General features: G+C 43.8%; 1 protein-coding gene across 2 annotated transcripts in view; it reads right to left on the reverse strand.

Moving 5' to 3' along the window:
• The window catches only part of LOC309348035 (glutamate decarboxylase 1-like), a 28,483-nt gene extending 15,176 nt beyond the window's left edge, over nucleotides 1–13,307 (reverse strand). The window contains exons 1-7 of one of the 2 annotated variants that reach the window (XM_081873078.1): nucleotides 13,160–13,307; nucleotides 12,361–12,417; nucleotides 9,099–9,233; nucleotides 8,052–8,294; nucleotides 6,948–7,038; nucleotides 2,283–2,395; nucleotides 698–813 (exon numbers count right to left, since the gene is read on the reverse strand). In XM_081873078.1, coding sequence (XP_081729204.1) covers nucleotides 698–813; nucleotides 2,283–2,395; nucleotides 6,948–7,038; nucleotides 8,052–8,294; nucleotides 9,099–9,233; nucleotides 12,361–12,417; nucleotides 13,160–13,190 — 786 coding nt within the window. In that variant the 5' untranslated portion in view covers nucleotides 13,191–13,307. The remainder of the gene's footprint in view (nucleotides 1–697; nucleotides 814–2,282; nucleotides 2,396–6,947; nucleotides 7,039–8,051; nucleotides 8,295–9,098; nucleotides 9,234–12,360; nucleotides 12,418–13,159) is intronic. The other variant, XM_081873077.1, reaches the window with a different exon arrangement.
• Between the last annotated feature and the right edge of the window lie 7,431 nt (nucleotides 13,308–20,738).

A 20,738-nucleotide genomic window follows, 5' to 3' on the forward strand; every position in this document is an offset into this window, starting at 1 on the left:
ACCAGCTCATAAGGCATCCTTGAGATATCTCTGGTTACCAACCATTATTTTATGAAATTGACAATGGTCACAGCCCAGTTAAGGCCAGCAATGAGCTATGACTAAGCTCCATTGAAATCAATGGGTGAAGATAAAATCTGATATTTGAAAACTTTCCACCCGGTTTTGCAAGTGAAACAAGGCATAAATTTGAGCTCTTTTGGTCACAATGTGGGAACCAGGCAAATCTTCACAGAGTATACACAATCTTTACTTGAAACTTGCAGAATCAGGTTGTTTGTCCCCCCCCCCCCGAGTTCAGCCATGGAAAAGAATAGAGAACTAGGGCTGGAATGAAATGGCCCCCCAATTTACTACAAATTGGTGGCAAATTTGGAGTACCCATTTTGATATTTTGCATGCACACATAAAATGTTTGTTGCAAACTGATTGATTTCAGTTAGATATGACTTAGGGTGGAGGTTCTCGCAAGACAAGCATAGCAGCAGTGCATGATTTTACACACACACACACACACACACACACACACACACACAGCTTAAACAACAAGAAAAAGAGAAGAAGCTTACAAAGGTTTATTACTGGTCTTATAAAAAGACTTACTAAAATATAACAAGTCTCTACAGGATTATCATTAAAAGGCATCATATCACAGACAAATAACATAGCACAGACTTTATTGCGAGTGCATACTCACATGTTCAGAAACAAAGAGAATGATGTCTGGAATGGCTGCCATGCCTTTGGTTTTAATCTCAGGGTAACATTTATAGCGGGCAACTAGAACACTGTAGAGGTTTGATATGCTGCCCCCTGGAAGACAAAGAGAGAAATTAATCATCTGCTTGAATAGCTTAGTCTCTTTGGGAATGAATAATACAACATAACACATGGGTAGGCTGGATCCGGCCCAATCGCCTTCTAAATCTGACCCACGAACGATCTAGGAATCAGCGTGTTTTACATGAGTAGAATGTGTCCTTTTCTTTAAAATGCATCTCTGGGTTATTTGTGGGGCATAGGAATTCATCCCCCCCCCAAAAAAATATATAGTCTGGCCCCCCACAAGGTCTGAGGAACAGTGGACCGGCCCCCTGCTGAAAAAGTTTGCTGACCCCTGTGCTTACCCTTTCAGGTAAGATGGAGTTTAAAAAGGAAGCCACTGAGGCAGTAACATCCTTGTCCCTATCCTCTAGGAGGAACCTCATTTTGCTTTTTCTCAGAGCCGTGGGTCCCAGGTCCAACATCTTGCTCAGCATCTGTTTGCGGAGTCTGCTGTGCAAAGGGCAGTCCAAAAGAATATGGTCCAGTGAGTCTGGTATTCCCTGATTGCAGGCACACAGGCAGGATCGATAAGAAATTTGCAAGTATCCGCCTGTGGTAACTGCAGTGGGGAAAGCATTTAGTCTTTCTAACGGCCTCGGTTCAGTATACCTGAAGGAGCATCTCCAACCCCATTGTTCAGCCCGGACACTGAGGTCCAGCTCTGAGGGCCTTCTGGCGGTTCCCTCACTGCGAGAAGCGAAGTTACAGGGAAGCAGGCAGAGGGCCTTCTCGGTAGTGGCGCCCTGTGGAATGCCCTCCCACCAGATGTCAAAGAGAAAAACAACTACCAGACTTTTAGAAGACATCTGAAGGCAGCTCTGTTTAAGGAAGCTTTTAATGTTTAATAGACTATTGTATTTTAATATTTTGTTGAAAGCCATCCAGAGTGGCTGGGCAAACCCAGCCAGATGGGCGGGGTATAAATAATAAATAATTATTATTATTATAATTAGTCTTGCTAGCATAAAAGCTCTTCATTGGGAAGGAAGTGCTCTGCATATCTTATCATTTTTAGTTGCCAATCCTCCTTTTTAAGGACTTCACTCACTCACCAGTTTGGGGCTAATAAGATCCGAGCTGCTGTAGTGGCATACAGAAATATTTGGATGGGTACTTCCATCCAATGTCCTCCTCTTGGGCATGGGAAGTAGAGCAAACAAGGCTGGGAGGAAGCTAAGCCATAGCTTAGTGTGATACCTGATCACTGCAAAAGAAAAAAGTCTTTCTCTTTAAAGCTTTGATTGGATAATCTAGCCATACCACTTTCTCGGAGTTCTCTGCCCTCCCCTTAAGAAACATGTTCTTACAGTGATCTTGAGCCAGTATCTATTCATCTTTCTATACACAGTCTATCTTCAAATTAATGTTCACATTTTAAAATGTCAGGAAATGATCCATGTCGGTTCTAGGGTTTGAATAAGACTCATTGGATGAATAATAATTTCTGATCTACTTACCGGGAGAAAATATGCCATCTGCTTCACTTTCCCCCCATCCGATAATTTCTTGCATTTTTCTAAGTATGATCTCCTCCATTACAATGAATACTGGGGCTATTTCATAAGTAAACCTATTTTTAAAAATGAAACAAAAAATGGTAGTCAGAAATACAAAATGAACTCATCAGAATAGCTTGATAAAGACAAAGAAAAATCAATACAGATTTCCACCTTGGTCAAGCAACAGAGAATTGCTCACAGAAACAGGCTTCCACACAGGAAGGTAACAAGAATGTATTAATATATATGAGAACATTCCCATCTATGAGGATGTGGTTGTTACTTGGGGCTACTTGTGCACAGCTAGAGTTCGATCTGGGGCCTTAACATTTCTTTTTTCATCCCTCTTTTCCTCAGGTACCTTTTCTTACCATCCTCTTTTCCATCGTCTGTGTCAAGGGTAGAGAAACCTGTGCCAGTGGTAGGTGGAGCCAGAGGCAAAAGTAGGGATGGTTAGTGTCAAGTTGTGGGTGAACATATCAAACGACATAGCGATTCTTCAAACAGCTCTTCTTTATTCTGAGGCCAGAACTGAACTGAGCTGAAGGGCTCAGGCAGCCTTCTTATATTTAGCTCCAGTACCTTGTTACTGTAACAACTTTCTAAAACTATCCAATCACTGAACGTCACTTTCGATCCTTCATTTGCATAACTATCTACAGTATCCCCCTGCTGGCCCAGGGTGAGAACTTCAGTACATAACAGTTAGAGAGCAAAAAGTGGGCGGGCCCAGAGGCAAAAGTCAGTGGACTTTTGTCTTTGTACTGTAGGCTACATCTCAGCAACAAAAAGTCTCTATGCACACAGCTCCATTCAGCTGAGCAAGGGGCATTATCACAGACCAGCTGGTTAAAGCACCAAAGGAGGGCACTAAGTAGGACTAGCATGGGTGTGGCCTGTGGGAAATTCTTGAGGACTAGGCAGTCCATCCCTGTCCTGAGGTTCCCTACTGCTTGTTTAAGATGTTACATCTGAGTTTAGTTGTTACACTTCAGTTTAAACTTCTACGCTGATGACTGATTCCATGGCATGCAGTGAATTTTTTGGTAGGGGGATAGTTAAGACCAGAGGTGCCAGCTTGCAAGGATGATTGAGTTGGGGGTCTGACGCCACGAAATTGAGCATCACACTTCCCTCCCTAAGCTGGGAAGAAGCTTCCCGGGCTTTGGGACAGAGGCACCAGGCTTCAAGGATGCCAAAGCCCTGCCACCTCCTTCCCAAAGCCAGTTGAGCTTTGGGGGGTTAGTGGACTCTTTAGGGCAGCCTTTCTCAACCTGTGGGTCCCCAGATGTTGTTGGACTACAACTCCCATCACCCCTAGCTAGCAAGGCCAAAGCTCAGGGATGATGGGAGTTGTAGTCCAACAACATCTGGGGACCCACAGGTTGAGAACCACTGCTTTAGGGGATTAGCCTAGTCCCTGTAGTCCATTGACCGCACACCACTGATAATGATGACAACAACAGTAATGACAATAATGATATTTTTGAACTTTCCCAGGTAACTTGATGTTAGTGGACAGCAGTACAGAAATGTTATACATAATAATAAAACATTATTACTGAGAACGGAAGCCTCCAAGAGGTAGTTCTGTTATCATTAGCATCAAGCAACTTTCCCGACAAATGCTTGTTTTCTAACCATACTGAGCGGTCCACGTGGTGGAAGAACACAAAGCCGCTATCTAACACTGAAGCAATACTTCCTGGCTTGGCACAGTCCACTCTGCTCTGCCCCACCCCACGCTCCCAAAAAGAGAGGTGTGTTTGCCAGCGAGCCGGTAAACAAAGCTTACTGAACAGTACAGGTATATGTACCCATTATGGGTTTCGAGCCCTGAAGCTATGTCATTATGTTTCATGCTCCTTTTGATCAAAATCCCCTTTTGATCACACTGCACTTTGTCTGCATGCCTTGCTCCTTTTATCCTCTCTTAGAGGATAAGAGGACCTTATCCTCATCCTGCACTGCTGGCACCAAATTCAGAGAACAACATTAGCTAACCGTGGGCGTAATGGACATTTCCACCCACAAAGGTACAGGGAAATACTGAAGTACACAGTACATGTCCAGTGCTTGGTTCGTTGAGAGCACATAACTCCACCAAGAACGTTCCATTAATAGAAAAGGGAAATGTCAGGGTGCTCCACTGAATTCAGGCTGATCTCCATGCCTAATCAGGAAATGTGGAAAGGGCCATCCTAGTGGCAATTTTTGCTGCTCTTCTCGAACTGCTGCCATATAGCCCTGTCTGTTTCATGTTTGGACTTTGAAGCTCTCCTGAACTTCAGAAGCAGAGAGTGTGCATCAAAGCGGCAGTTGGAATGAACATGAATTCAAAGGTCCACTGGGCATGTAGAATGGATAGCACAGTTGTTTGGATCTTTGCCTTTGTCTCAAAAGCTCTCAAGACTTATTCCAAAATATCAAACTCAAATGGTGTAATTCTCAGTGACTCATTCTGGTGATCAAATTAAACTGGTTTGGATCTAGGCTTAGTTACACTTAGAAGGTGTTCCTTGAAATTGACAGGATTTAAGTTAGCCCAATTGATTTCATTGGGTTGAAATCAATTGTCTTTGAGATGCCATGCCACATAGGAGTTTTAAGAATATTTTTGAAATGTCACTCTTTAAAATCAAAGATGCACAAGAGTAAAATCCATTGTGAAAGTCTGTCTTCAATTCTGAACAACAACTAAAAGGCTTTTTGGAAAGCTTTTGAAGTCTTTGATGCAGTCCTGCAGTCCAAATTTAGTCAATAAGCTATCTTTGTTCCAAGCTCATTACATAATATTTAAGACAGCAGAGGAAAACGATTAAATTTGTTAAAGTTTTCCATAAGAACTTGGCATGGACATTATTCTGTTTATATCTGAAGTTATCAACAGTATTTTCACTGACATTTCTCAGACTCCTTCCAACTTCATCTTTTGAAGAGTTCTTACACAATGCCCACTTTGTTAAAATGTCACTATGGAGACTAATTCTGCTGTTCATAGTGTCACAGATGTAATTAAAGTATGAAGGGTAAAGATTCAGCACTGTCGACCTCGCTAGATGTGTCATTTAAGCAATCAAATTTGCTTACAGCAAAACCCACCAAAACTCTGAAAATTTATATATTTCACCTGCAATGCAGGAAAACTGATGGGATAGTTGTTATTTTAAAAATATTGTAAAAGTGCAGTGTGCATCAGAATTCATTGTGTTATTCTTGCAGGCAAGTGGGGGAAAGGCCCTCTACAAAGAATTATGACAAGTTTGCATATGTCTTCTGTAAATAGTTGCTATTTATAATTAGGCATGATCCAGCCAAAACAAACAATCATTAATTTTAATTCTTAGTGGTCTTTTATTAAGGCATTTGGACAAACTTTGTAAATTTATAGCAGGAACATGTGGTCCTCCAAGATGCAGATGGTCTACAACTGCCATTGTCTCTGACAGTTGGCCATTCTGGTTGGGACAGATGGAAGTTGGAATCATGGAAGCTGCTTCATACTGACACAGACCAGACCATTAGTCTATCTAGCTTCCAATCAGCAAGCTCAAGAGGCTCAGTGGTTTAGTCCACTGAGCTCCCGTTGCTCTGTCCCAGCTCCTGCCAACCTAGCAGTTCAAAAGCACACTAGTGCAAGTAGATAAATAGGTGCCGCTGGGGCGGAAAGGTAAATGGTGTTTCTATGTGCTCTGGCCCTCGTCACAGTGTCCTGTTGTGCCAGAAGCAGTTTAGTCATGCTGGCCACATAACCTGGAAAGCTGTCTGTGGACAGCTCCCTCGGCCTGAAAGTGAGATGAGCGCCATAACCCTATAGTTGCCTTTGACTGGACTTAACCATCCAGGGGTCCTTTACCTTTACCTTTTACCTCTACCTAGCTCAGTATTTTCTATGCTGGCTGGCTGTGGCTCTTCAGGATTTCAGACAGGAGTCTCTCCCAGCCATACCAGGAGGTGCCTGGATTGAACCCAAGACCTTCTGCCTGGGACCACTGAGATGAGTCCGCGTACACCTTGCAGGCCACAGGCTCCCCACTTTTGATTTAAAGAGTTCTTCAAGTGAGACTTAAACATGCTTAACTTTGTCTGAATCTTGCCTACAATGATAGGCTCAGATTACCTTTGTTATTGTCCTCATGACAATCTGCTATTTGTCCCAGAAGATACCACTTGCTGCGAATAGTGTTTTCAAAGCAATAGCTCAAGGAGTAGCGTTTTTTGTTTTTAAAAGAGGATATGGAGTGAAGAGCTCGCTCACTCTCCTCTCATGCTGCAATCCCAGTCCAAATCAGGATCCCCCCACAGGGGGTGTTAAGGAGGAGGTGTGACAGGTGCTAAACATGTTTCTTTTTAATCATATCATTTGGCCCTAAACTGAAGCTTTGGTTATTTCAGTAGAAACTGGGCTCCTTAACTCCTTTTTTCTTTCTAGTTTTTCTATCCCTCTGAGTCCAATAAGCCAGCCTTCCTGATGCATTTCATAAATGTATTTATTCTCTGTTTGCTGGATTTCATACATCCTTCGCATTCTTAAAGAGCAATAATAAAAAAAGGAGTTTGGTTTCGCTGTTGTTTCTTAATTCAGATTAATCTTGTCTAAAAATGACAATCTACAGTACATACATGTTTGTATTTGCTGTAGCCGTCAGCCATTCGCCAGCAAGTCCTATAATGTCAAGGCCACTGGAAAGTTGGTTGAAGTAACGAGGATGCCCTGAAATGTCGATAAATTGAAGATAAAACAGGTCATGCTTTTTGAAGAAATGTTAGGGGTGCATCACTTCATCAGCAAAGTTTCCAATTTGTTAGGGTTGCCATATTTCAAAAAGTGAAAGAGGAAAAAAAATGAGGTTTTTTAGCTATTTTTAAGGAAATTCACCAAAATCTAGACTTTCAACATGGATTTTCCCAGACATTTCAGTGATTTCCAACTGCCGTATTCTGGCTATGTCCAGGAAATCCCAGACATATGGCAACCCTAAATTAGTGGTACAAATTAGTGGCAGTTAAAATATATTGTGAAGAAGTTAGGTAGAGCCAAGGGGGAGGGGGTGTTTGTACAGGGAGGTGCAGTAGCAACTGTGGTAGAAGAAAGCTCTTGGCTTATGTGGATAGTTCATTAAACACACACACAAACAGAAACAGACATCTACTTCTTTTCCACAAGACACCATAGTCTCCAAGGACCTGCACTCCAAGAAAACCAAACTCTGAGTAAGTGATGGAAACCCCTGAAGTCTCACCACTTGGAGATTGTGATGTGTGCAACCATACAGCTCTTCCATAAAAGTGAGGAGGGAGAAAGAAGAACACAAGAATTCGGCATATGTCTAAAGTTCTTGGGTCATTTATTATACTATGTGCAGGTAGGATGGTGCGGAATGCAGTCATTCCTGCAGCACATAAACATGATCAATGGTCAGATGGATGGATGGATGATCTGGCCCTATGTCTACCCTGAAGACAGAAAGTTTGTATGCCACCAGACTGCAATAGGAAGACACATGCTAGAACAGCATGAACAGATCAAGGTGGTCCGCCATCCTGTTTCCCATGTTGGTTGGCCACATGTCTCTGGGAAGCCCACAAGTTGAGCAAGGAGGCAATATCCCTTCCCTGCGGTTGACTCCCAGCTCCTGCCATTCAGACACATGCTCTCTGTGAACCCAAAGTCCACATGGCTGCTAGCCACTGAAAAAATGCTGTATAAAAACAAAGAGCAGTTACCTGTTTTGACTCCATATTTCAAGGTATCCCTACAATCAACAAGTATTTGTTCCAGAGGTTCTGGCTGATCCGAAAGTTCCACGCTGAAGCCTTCCAACCCTTCCAGAAGCTGGTGAGGGTGGTGGAAATCCAGCACTTTCGTCTTTCCATCGTAGGTCTTTTTGATGTAACTCAGGAGAATACTCACAACTTCATGCAGGAAACGTTCTGTCAGTTCCTCACCATTCTGAGTAGGCAAAAGATCTGGGAGTTGGAGGAGAGAAATTCTGTTTAATGATGTGTAGGATTCAGGAGGAGACTTGGGGCAAAGGCTGATTTGCACAAGGTTGCACATTTAAATCTGCAACTGGATAGAAAAATGGGGTCAAGCTTCTCCCAACCATTTTAACCCATGGTCCTTTCATCCAGTCCCAGCAAGAAGGACTCCATGTGCGCCACACAACAGGACCTTGAGATGAATGGAAGGAACACATAATGACTGTTAAACAGTGATGGGGAGGCTGTGACTCTCCAGATGTTGTTGGACATCTGGACTTTATCTCCAGCTATTGCCCACCAGCCTCAACTTCCAGAGGACCACAGGTTCCCTACCCCTGATGTAAAAAGTACAGGGGGAGAGTCTCCAGCTTCAGCATTGCTTCTTTGCATGCCACCTTTCCATCATTCCAACCATGCTCCAGGTGGCTTACAGTATGCAAAGATGTAGATAATTTCAAAAATATGAGAACAGTGGTCATAAGTGATAAATAAAAACTTATCGAAACATACACAACAAATTTAAACAATCCCCACATGCCGTAATAAGATTTTAAAATTGATATACAAAAATAGCATGAGTAATGGCAAAACTAGCATCTCCAAAATTAAATATGGACCGCAACAATGACCCCTAAACAATACCCCACTTCAAGATTCTGCAGACATCCTGAGAAGCAGGTCTTGAAGGATTCACAATAGGGTGATTCAGAAACTGTACGTGTAGATCTTAAATTTCCGCCTCTCTCCCCTACACACACACACGAATAAAAATGAATATATTAATCCTACCTGACTCAAAGATGTTTGAAAAATTGGTCACAAAGCTCTCAAAGGTAGAATCTTTTTCTCTCTTTTCACTTTCTCCCTGGAAGCTAGAAAGACGCTTTTGTCTCAGTGGGTCAGGTCCAGTACTGATCTGTTTGTCTGGAAATGAGGAATAAAAAAGGTCAATATACAAAGGATAAGTAAGCTTGCTAAAATAGCCATACCCAATTTAAAACTGCAATGCCCCATTCGCTGCATTGGATCAGATTGTTATTACGTGTGTGATCTTTGCTGCCTGTTTTGTAGTATCTTCAGCTTGTAAACCTCCTTGTGTAAATTGCCCTCCCATTCCCCTTCCTTTGACACACAAACATCCCCTGTCTCTCTGCCACAGCTGCGCCAACTTGGGCGCCACACTGTGGGCACTCAGGGTGCGCGCCACAGAGTGGCATGTGTGCTCCGACATCGCATTGCTGCCTGGGACCTCTGTCCATGGCTGCAGTGGACCCCATACAGGCCCCGCATCAGTGGCACAAGTCACAGCTCAGCCACTGCCTAAGTGCCAGAGGTAAGGCAGTGACAGCAGCCTGGGGGTGAAGGCCGAGCAGCGGTGATGGTGGGGTACAGAGGTCAGGCACCCACAACAACAAAATTGTGGGTGACCGGCTCCCCAGGGGCCCCTGAAGTTGGTGCCAGTGTTCTGCTCTGTGCTTGATTGGCAGACTCACGCAAGCTCTATAGGCCAAGGGAGCCGGCGTTTGTCAGTAGACAGCTTCCGGGTCATGTGGCCAGCATGGCTAAGCTGTGTGGATCTGTGGCACATTGTCACACTCACTCTTCAGCCTCGGGGGCTATTTTTACCCAAGGTATGTGTATACTGCATTGGCTGGTTATATAGGTATAACCTCATACCTTCCAACATTTCTCCGATGCTATTTAAAATTAATTTAGCAGAACTCAACTTCAGAGAGAAAACAAAACAAAACGTGAAACATCTGATATTTGTTTTAGTGCATTTGATTTTTGCTGAAATTTTCTGCATGGGGGGAAAAATAGATCATTTACACAGTTAATGACTCAGTTTTACCTGCAAAGCACAGGTGCCTACAAAGATATTTGCATACAATCATCTGAAGGGGCGAAATCGCATCTGCTACAAATAGAAATCTACATTCTACATTCAATCCCCCATTTTTCTCCTAGTGTGTTTTATGGCACATTTTACAATGTGGCTTTGTCATTAAAATATACTGTGCTGAAAATGTAAATCTGTTCTCACTTTGCCCAGAATCCATTTTGGTACATTTAATACCTCAAATGAAAGCATGAGTTGTAAAGCGACTTTTTTTTCTTTTCCCACTCATGCAAAATGACTGTGAAGTAATTTCAGAGATATAATCTTTTCCTTCTAACCATTTGCAAAAATTTGATAAGGGCGAGGAGAGTGGGAGTGGAAAGATAGAGAGAAAGAGAGAAGAAAAGTGTCAAATTATATCCCTGGACAATTAGCTATTTGCAGTTGCATGCCTTCTGCAGCGCTTCGTATTCCCATGTCATTCTTCCTTTTCATATTTATAGCATCTTTGAATGTACTGCTGGTGCTTTTGGAAAGTTACGTATTTTCACTGGGAAAATCTTAAAAAGAGAAACGGTGAGGCAGTGGGTGTCCCTTTGTTGGCAGTGAAGAATTGTCTCTGTGTGCAGATCCTCAACAGCCATAGCGAAGAGATTGGGTTACTGGCCTGGGAGCTCAGTAGGAGACAGGAGAAGAAGAGGAGGAGGAGGAGGAGGAGGAGGAGGAGGAGGAGGGGGAGGAGGAGGAGGAGGAGGAGTTTGGATTTGATATCCCGCTTTATCACTACCCGAAGGAGTCTCAAAGCGGCTAACAGTCTCCTTTCCCTTCCTCCCCCACAACAAACATCCTGTGAGGTGAGTGAGGCTGAGAGACTTCAGAGAAGTGTGACTAGCCCAAGGTCACCCAGCAGCTGCATGTGGAGGAGCAGGTAATCAAACACAGTTCACCAGATTATGAGTCCACCGCTCTTAACCACTACACCACACTGGGGAGCACCCTAATAAGAAACAAGAGGTGGTAGCCAGAGTCCTGAAACTGGGAAATTATGGCTTGGATCATAGTGAGGCAGCTATGAATGAAAGGGCTCCTGCCCTTCAGAGCTCTGACTGAGGATCCTGCCTGCTTAAGGAAGGGGTGCAATTTTCACAGATACCCCCTTCCCCTGAACCATGTCTCATACTGCTCTAGAGAGTCCTCTAAATCTACCTGCCCTCTGGAGCATGTGGGAGGGCACAAGAGGCTATAGGGGGGAGCATAGGAGCCAACTCCTAGGGGTCGAGGTCCCATTGGCTCCCCCAAAAAATATCTGAAGGGGGATGGCCCGCCCAAATTGATAGACTTTTTCATTCAAATGGTGTGGTGCAATGCGTCATGTGATCAATTGTGCAGGGCAGGGCTTACCTGCCCCCCCCAATATTTTATTCAAGTTGGGGGCCCCTGGAGGGGGGGAAAGAAGGGATCAGTGAATGTCATCTCCCCTGCCCCATTCTGCTGGGCGAAGCATCACTCGAACAGATCTCCATTTAGAGAGACTCCCATCAGCTGGAAGTCTGTCTGGTTTGTAACGCAATAAAATCTTTAATTAAAAACTAATAAAAGAAAGAAAGAAAGAAAGAAAGAAAGAAAGAAAGAAAGAAAGAAAGAAAGAAAGAAAGAATCCAAGCCATTGAAATGACTGTCATTAGCCAAAGGTCTTGGATTGCATAATGATTGATTGATTGATTGATTAAACTAAGCATCTCCAACTAAAGAAAGTACAGAAAGACAATACTGTATATGTTTATCCCTGAGAAGGAGGAGGAGGAGAATTTGGGTTCAAATAAGTGTTTGCTGGATGGAATTCCATAGCGGAGAATCCACAGCAGATCATCCACAGCCCAGATAACCAATACAGTACCCTCCAAAAGTTGTTGAACTACAAATCCCATCAGCCCCACCAAGCACAGTCAATGGTCAGGGAAGGTGATAGTCACAATCCAACTGCATCTGGAAGTTGCCCCATTAGCAACCCATGTCATAGAGATTTCCTGGACAAACGTCCAGTGTTTCTCAAACTTGAGTCCCCAAGCTGTTGTTGGACCACAACTCCCATCATCCCTGACCACTGGTCCTGCTAGCTAGGGATGTTGGGAGTTGTAGTCCAACAACAGCTGGGGACCCTAGTTTGAGAAACACTGTCGGATAGACCAAAAGTATTAAGACTCTACAGACCTGGAAGAACATCACAGGACCCATTCTCATGTTGAATTTTTAGATTTGTGTCTGCATCTGAATACAATGAAAAGAAATGTGAAATCTGAATCAGCTCTATGAAGTCTGTCTTTACATCTGTACAGCAACTGAAGGAGAAGCAATGAGAAACCACCAAAGATTTCTTAGAAAAGTTTCTGTTTAACTGTTGAACATTAACAGCAGAAATATTTATTTCAGGAAAGCGCACATGGAACATTTCAGATAAAAGACTGAGCTCCTATATGCCTGATAAAAATTAGTTACCTAATAAACTAATAAAAATTAGTAAAAAAAAAAACCCAACCTTATAATTGTTCCTTTTGGGGTTTTGTTGTTGTTGTTTTAAAACACATCGCCACCCCTTGTTAGCAGGAAAGAAAGAAGGAAGCTTTTAAGATTTAATTTCTTTCCTGACAGTTTAAAAACAACACCACCATAGCTTCTCATCATATATAAAGTAGCAGGTGGCTTTTGAGGAAAACAAACATCAAGGATGAGGGAACAGCAGACAAGAGACCAATCTGTGCTTGCTGCTCTTGTCTTTGAGGATTCTGACCCCAAATGTTCTGAACTTCACAACCCCCACCCAAACACTTTGAACGACTTCTCTTTCGCTTTTTAAAATGTATCAGTACAAAACGGAAACCGTGTCCCAGACTCTCTGGCCCTGACAAAGTCATCCTCAAAACAGATTACTATTTTTAAACATCTTGAACAGCTAGATATCTTTTTTAAAATAATAATAATAATAATCTGTTAATGATATCTGCGCACTTACTTGTTCTGTTGTTCACCATCTGGAAATCCATTTCTTTGCCACTCTGAATAACCAGAAAATATATCCAGAGTAGTAAAAAGTGCAATTTCTCAGCAACCCGAATATAGACAAACACACAATTCTCAAATGTATCTGCTGCTGAACTAATTTGTTTTACATAGTTTGGTATTTGTTGAATAGATAGTGCCTCTGGGCGTTCCAGTTACTTGTTAAAGCAAAAAAAGGGTGGAGACAAAGAATTCTGATTTCCTTTGTGTAGGGTTTTTTTTCTTTTTTTCTTTTTTGGCATTGTTGGCTTAAGGCTCTTAGGATTCTTTAATTATTTGTTAGGTCAAATGCAAGGAATATTTTTCCTTTCTGCTGTGCTCCTTCTCTCCCTGCCAAACACACAGGCATCCCTATACATTCTTTGCAGCAGTTTGATAACAATGACCGCTCCCCACATAAAATGGGGGGGCGCCCTTTATGTGGTCACATGCAGCCCCCTGGATCCCAGTTTGGCTCCTGGTAGCATGGGCTGGCTTCGCCCTCCCCAGGCTGGATACCTGGAGGTCTCTGCCTACCTCAGCCAATCACCCAATCCCGCCTGGGGAGGCGTTGCCAGGGAATTGGCCAGGTAAGGGGAAGGACCGCCCTGCCCACACAACAGAGGGAGAATCTTACCTGCAAAGCGTCAGTTGGCTCCAGAGCTTCTCCCACCCTGCCCTCCCTCAGTTAAACCTTCTTTTGCAGGTTAACCTCTTCTCTTTGTGGCTTAGGGACCTCGTATTTACGGGACCACCTCTCCTGGTATGCCCCGCAGAGGACCTTAAGGTCCATGAATAACCATAGTTTAGAGCTCCCGGGCCTAAGGAAGTCAATCCTCCACCAGGGCCAGGGCCTTCTCAGTGTTGGCTCCGACCTGGTGGAATGCTCTGTCCCATGCAGGATTTAACTTCCTTCTGCAGGGCCTGTAAGACAGAGCTATTCCACCTGGCTTTTAATTTGAATTCAGCCTGATCTTTTATTCCCCTTCCTTCCCTCCCCCTCCCCTTTTTATGAAGATTACCCGCTCTGGAATACCACAGCTAATTCTCCCTTGGTCTCCTCGCTGGCCCAAATAGGACTAATTTAGCCAGCTAGCCCTGGTGATCATCTAATGTTTATTGGATGGATCCCCCCCCCCAAATTGATTTTTGAATTCTGAATTTATTGTTATTCATGTTTTATATTGTATTTTATGCTGTTTCTTGTTGCATCAATTAAGTGTTTTAAATTTGTTGTTAGCCACCCTGAGCCTGGTTTTCTGAACAAGGAAGGGCGGGGTATAAATAAAAACTTATTTATTCATTATTCTCCACAGGTATGCGGGCGCTGCTACATCATGGTCTCTGTTGAAGGGCCAGAAAGGAATTTTCCTGCATTGGCAGGTTTTGCCTTCCCCGTAGCAAAACATCACAACTTTGGTGGTTTCAAGCCTTGGGCGGAATCCTTTGGTCTATCTTCCCTAAATGGGGGGGTGGGCGTGAAGTAGTGACCCACGCCCCCCCTTGTGGCAGTGATACCAGGGTTCCCCATTAAAGGGGTCTTGAGGGGAAGCATTGGTCATACACCGAGAGGTTGTCATTGCTCTTCCCTGTGACAGCGGCAAAATGGGGAGCGGGCTCTCTGCTTGAACATATGTTCTCCAGAGCCAGCCCAGTCCCCACACATTCTGGATTATCCTGATGTGCCCCAGATCCCTGGCTGGGGACTGGGAAGGATAAACGTCCAATGCCTGAGCCAAAGTCTCCCTACATCCAAAGCTTAATAAAGTTGAGGCCAATTTTAATCCCATAGCACATTGTCTTGAGTCATTATTCCACTCAGGAGTTGCCTGACATTGGGGGGACTCCGCCTGTCCATGCAAAATTAAAGACCTTTCAATAAAAACCCTCTATTTCATTAAAAACCCTCTATTGGGGTTATGGCATTTTATAGTAAGAAACTAAGGGAGCAATCCTGCATGCAAAAAACTGGTGTAAAGCTAGCCAGCCTAAATTAAGCTGGCATAAAGTTACACCAGATCATAGGAGTTAAGTCCTAAGGGCTGAGGTCCCTTCTGCTCCCCCCCCCCCCCGAAAAATGCAGAGCAATAAAATTAGCAGCAGCTTAGCTGCAGGAGTTGTTGGGAGGAGGAGTACATGATTTTTGTTAGGGGGGCAGGCCTTTTGTTTGGGGGGGCAGAACCTCAGTTAGCTACGTGTTTTTATTAATTTTTATTGATTTAGGTGGACAGCAGCCCCTCCCTGCCCCCCACCCTGGCTATGCCCATGCATTCAACCATCTTAAATACTCCACTCCAGATTTCTAGAGCCTCTTCTTCTCCTGAAGATGTCCCACAAGGCAGATTTTTGCTCAGGGTTTATTCATGAAACCTACCTCACAAATTAGTATAGCCTCAAGGCGCTGGAAGTTTAGGACCAGGGTTTTCCTTCTCCTAGATGGGCTACTTTCCCAGGCTGAAGAGCCCCATCTGCCCCTCGCTTCCCTCTACAGCACGTGCAGAAACAACCTTCCTGATCATGGAACCCACTATTGAGCTCGTCCGCTGAATCTGCCATAGCTTGTCTTCACATGCAGGGAAAGTCACTGAAGGTTTGAGAGCCATCAGCTACCCTCACCTGGTTTAGCCAGCCAGTCAAAGCCATTTCCTGGAGTGTGGATGCTGTCACATGATGTCAGCCTCTGGGAGCCACAGATGACAGCTGAGGCATGGTAGGGACTAAAGGTGGACAAACTACCCCAGAAGGAGCATAACATGTCCCCTAGAGTTATTTGTTGTTGTTGCTTAGTCGTTTAGTCGTGTCCGACTCTTTGTGACCCCATGGACCAGAGCACGCCAGGCATTCCTGTCTTCTACTGCCTCCCACAGTTTGGTCAAACTCATGCTGGTAGCTTTGAGAACACTGTCCAACCATCTCGTCCTCTGTCGTCCCCTTCTCCTTGTGCCCTCCATCTTTCCCAACATCAGGGTCTTTTCCAGGGAGTCTTCTCTTCTCATGAAGTGGCAAAGTACTGGAGCCTCAGCTTCAGGATCTGTCCTTCCAGTGAGCACTCAGGACTGATTTCCTTCAGAATGGAGAGGGTTTGATCTTCTTGCAGTCCATGGGACTCTCAAGAGTCTCCTCCAGCACCATAATTCAAAAGCATCAATTCTTTGGCGATCAGCCTTCTTTATGGTCCAGCACTCACTTCCATACATCACTACTGGGAAAACCATAGCATTAACTATACGTGCCTTTGTTGGCAAGGTGATGTCTCTGCTTTTTAAGATGCTGTCTAGGTTTGTCATTGCTTTTCTCCCAAGAAGCAGGCAGTCTTTTAATTTCCTGACTGCTGTCACCATATGCAGTGATCACCCCTCCCTTAAACCCCCATACACCCCGGTCACAATATCTGGAGAGCCATGAGTTCCCCATTCTTGGCTTATAAACTGATATTCTCTGCATTAAGGAAATGTTTCTAGTGGTGACAAATATAATAATTTACTTGGAAACTTCCCAAGAATTGGGCATGAGAACTGCTGCCTTAATATAATATTTTCTATTCATGTCTCTCAGATACTCTCAGAGGACCACATGATTGCTCGCACCTTCTTTTCATAGTTTTTAAATGCCTTTCATCTAATTTCCTGCGGCTTAATAGATGTTCTTTCCATTTTCTGGATCATTTATCATGTTTTGATCAAAGTTCTTTGTACATTTCCCAGCTGAGCAATCACGTGTGCTTTTGTTTCACTAGTGGGAATGGGAGTAATCAGCTAAGATTAACCACATTTCTTGTAATGGCAGAATTATATCAATAAAGAGGACTAGAGGAGATAATATTTCACAATATTTTGTTGTTGTTGTTGTCCAAACACTCCCCTGTTTTGCAAGAACAGCAAGCAGCTTTCAAAAATTCAACAAAATAGGAAATGTTTGATTATATTACATCTTCAGCTGGGTAGTTTACCAAAAGGAGTTTGGATCACAATTTAAAACATGATATTAGAGCTGGGAGAGAATTTAGAATCAGTTTTTATTTTAAGGCAAACCTGCCTATTAGGTACTTTCCAAAACAAAATGTGAACTGACATAGGGACACCCTTTAAAATTCATACTTCTCTGAATTTTGTGGTGCATTTCTGTAGTCATAGGATCATAGAGTTGGAAGGGACCACGGACTCATCTAGTCCAACCCCCTGCAATGCAGGAATCTTTTGCCCAACATGGGGCTGGAACCCACGATCCTGAAATTAAGAGTTTCATGCTCTACTGACTGAGCTCTAGTCAGTCTGAGCAGTACAGTGATACCTCAGGTTACAGACGCTTCAGGTTACAGACGCTTCAGGTTACAGACTCCACTAACCCAGAGATAGTGTTTCAGGTTAAGAACTTTGCTTCAGGATGAGAACAGAAATCGTACTCCAGTGGCGCGGCAGCAGCAGGAGGTCCCATTAGCTAAAGTGGTGCTTCAGGTTAAGAACAGTTTCAGGTTAAGAACAGACCTTTGGTACGAATTAAGTACTTAACCCGAGGTACCACTGTAATGTGTAGGAAAATGCACATACTGGTATAGAATGTGTATAAAAGTCTACATATTAGTAGAAATAACATACCAAAATGTACTATTTTACGGGGAAATGATTTGCAAATATGTGTATATTGGGAAAAACTGAATGCAAAAAAAAAAAAAAAAGCATTTTATAAGAAATTCAGGCTATGAATTTATGGGTACTTTTTAAACGGAAAAAATGCAAACTGATGTAGAAATGTGAATTTAAGATTGGAAAGTGAGAAGTGAACAGAAATGGGAATTTACAAATTGGCCAATTCCTACATGAGATACATAATCCTGTACGGTCAGATGGGAACAGTAATCTAATCAGAGTGCAGGAATAACCGCTCCCCACATTAAATGGGGGGCGCCCTTTGCGCGGTCACGCGCAGCCCCCTGGACCCTATGCACAGGCTTGGCTTCGCCTTCCCCAGGTGGAATACCTGGAGGTCTCCGCCTATCTCAGCCAGTTGCCCAATCCCACCTGGGGAGGCGTTGCCAAGGTGATCAGGCCTGGTAGGGGGAGGGACCACCCTGCCCACACAATAGAGGAAAGGATCTTACCTGCAAAGCGTCAGTTGGCTCCAGAGCTTCTCCCACCCTACCCACCCTCAGTTAAGACTTCTATGGCAGGTTAACCTCTTCTCCACAGGTATGCGGGCTCTGCTATGTCAAGGTCACTGTTGAAGGGCCAGAAAGGAATTCTCCAGCATTGGCAGGTTTGCCTTTCCTGTAGCAAAACGTCACAACTTTGGCGGTATCAGGCATTGGGCAGAATCCTTTAGTCTATCTTCCCTAAATGGGGGTGGGCGTGTAGCAGTGACTCACGCCCCATCTTCTCTTTGTGGCGGCAATACCAGGGTTCCCCATTAAAGGGGTTGTTTTGAGGGGAGGCTTTGGCCGTACGCCTAGAGGTTATCATTGCTCTCCCCTGTGATGGGAGCAAAATGGGGGATGGGCTCTCTCTGCTTGAACATATGTTCTCCAGAGCCAGCCCAATCCCCACACACACTGGATATCCCTGATGTTCCCCAGGTGGGGGACTGGGAGGGATAAAAGCCCAATGCCTGAGCCAAGGTGTACCCACATCTGAAACTTAATAAAGTTGTGGTAATTTTAATCCCATAGGATATTGCCTTGAGTGGTTATTCCACACAGGAGCAGCCCAGGGTTTGGGGGACTCCGCCTGTCCACACAAAGAGAATCTGTGTTGCGGATCCACCAAATTGTAAGTCCTGCCCATCTCACATCAGGCAAAATAAGGGAGCTTCAGGGAAGATTCTGAGCTTGTATTGGTTCAAGGGCCAAGAGACCTCAAGGGGGAAGGCAGACAGGGATCCTTGTGTTGTTGATTTCAGTATGCCTAGCATGCTGTACAATTGCCAGTGCTCCAGTCTGAAACAAAACATTTACTTGCATTATCTCCCTCAGGTACAAATGGAGCATTAGCAGGAAACTACTGCTTATGCTGGCCTGCAGCACGGTTTTAAGTTTGGGTAGCAGAAAGTTACCCGAACCGAGCTTTATGAGCGAACAGGGAAATTGAAGAACCAGTACACTTTGCATATATGACAAATGGAATGAGCATGATTCTGCCAATTGTGCTTTTAAAACTGATGAATGTCGAGTGGCAAGTGACTATTTTTGAGAAGTGTCTCTTTTCAATCATCATAAATGAAAGAACGCTCATTTTATGGTTTAAGTATATGTGAATTTGTCTGTCAAATCACCTCAGAAATTGCACTTGCAGTTAAAGGCGATGCCTTACTTCATCCAGAAGGGCAATTAATCCTCCCTAGAGCTGCAGTAAAATCTAAGATATTAGTTATTGATTTAAAGTTTGGACATAAACTTCGAAAGGTCAGACCTCAACATCCTAATCCATTACTTGCTAAAAGTGTAATATTTTCCCTTGGTGATATATTCTATAGCATCAAACTTTTAATATATGTATATCCTAATTTTACTCACCAAGTTATGGAGTAACAGTAATTCTAAAACAGTGTTGCATTACAGACCACTTTTTCGATTCTTAAATAGCCTGTGACTCCCCATCCCTCATATAGGAATCCACCTGAAAGGCTTCTGTATTTCAACTAACCTCCCTCTGCACTCATAAATTTCTCCTATTCTTTGAGGTGCACATTATGAACTCTCAAAGCTCTATCTGGGCCCAAGCACAACAGCTTTTGCTGACCAAGCAAATGTTGGGGCTTCCGCTGACAGGACTCATTAACTGATTCCTACAGAGCCCACCCACCCTACCCTCTGCTGAAATTAGGCCTGAAAGAATGTCTCTATTACAGCCAATCGAATAGGTTTCTCTGTGTGTTTGGTTATTTATTTTTATTAGATTTGTATACCACATCCTTCACGCGATGATTTCAGGGCAATTTACAATTCAAAAATACAAAATGAGAACACAAAATACATAACGAAGCAAAACCAAAAACAAGCCAAAAGCCACTCAGCCAAAGGCCAGGTAACAGAGAAACCTTTTCACCTGGTGCCTAAAGATATGCAATGAAGGTGCCAAGTGAGCCTCTCTGGGGAGAGCATTCTGCGAACAGGGAGCCACTACAGAAAAGGCCCTTTCTCATGTTGCCACCATCTGGACCTCTCACAGGAGGTGCACAAAAAAGGGCCTCCAATGATAATCTCAGGGTCCGGGTAGGTCCACGTGGTTGCAGGGCACGCTGTGCTGACAACAGTTTCTCCAGTTTGAAAAGGTTCACGTGGACCCCAAATGGCTACCAACCCCAAAGAGGCAATGGTGCAGCTAAGTAATCTTAGATTCTGGGCTTAATGGGGAGATATAGACAGCCATGTGCATTACTTCAGCAGCAGAGTACACAATTAACATTTCTCCACGCCCTGCTGTTTCACAACTGCTTCTATGTAGCCGAGGAGAACATAGAGGCTGACTTATAATGAGTCAGGCCTTTGGGACATCTAGCTCAGCATTGTCTGCACTGATAGGCAGTGATGCTCCAAGGTTTCGAGGGGGGGGGGCATTCCC

Source organism: Podarcis erhardii, assembly GCF_964252035.2.
Source record: "Podarcis erhardii genome assembly, chromosome: 8".
NCBI classification, from domain to species: Eukaryota; Metazoa; Chordata; class Lepidosauria; order Squamata; family Lacertidae; genus Podarcis; species Podarcis erhardii.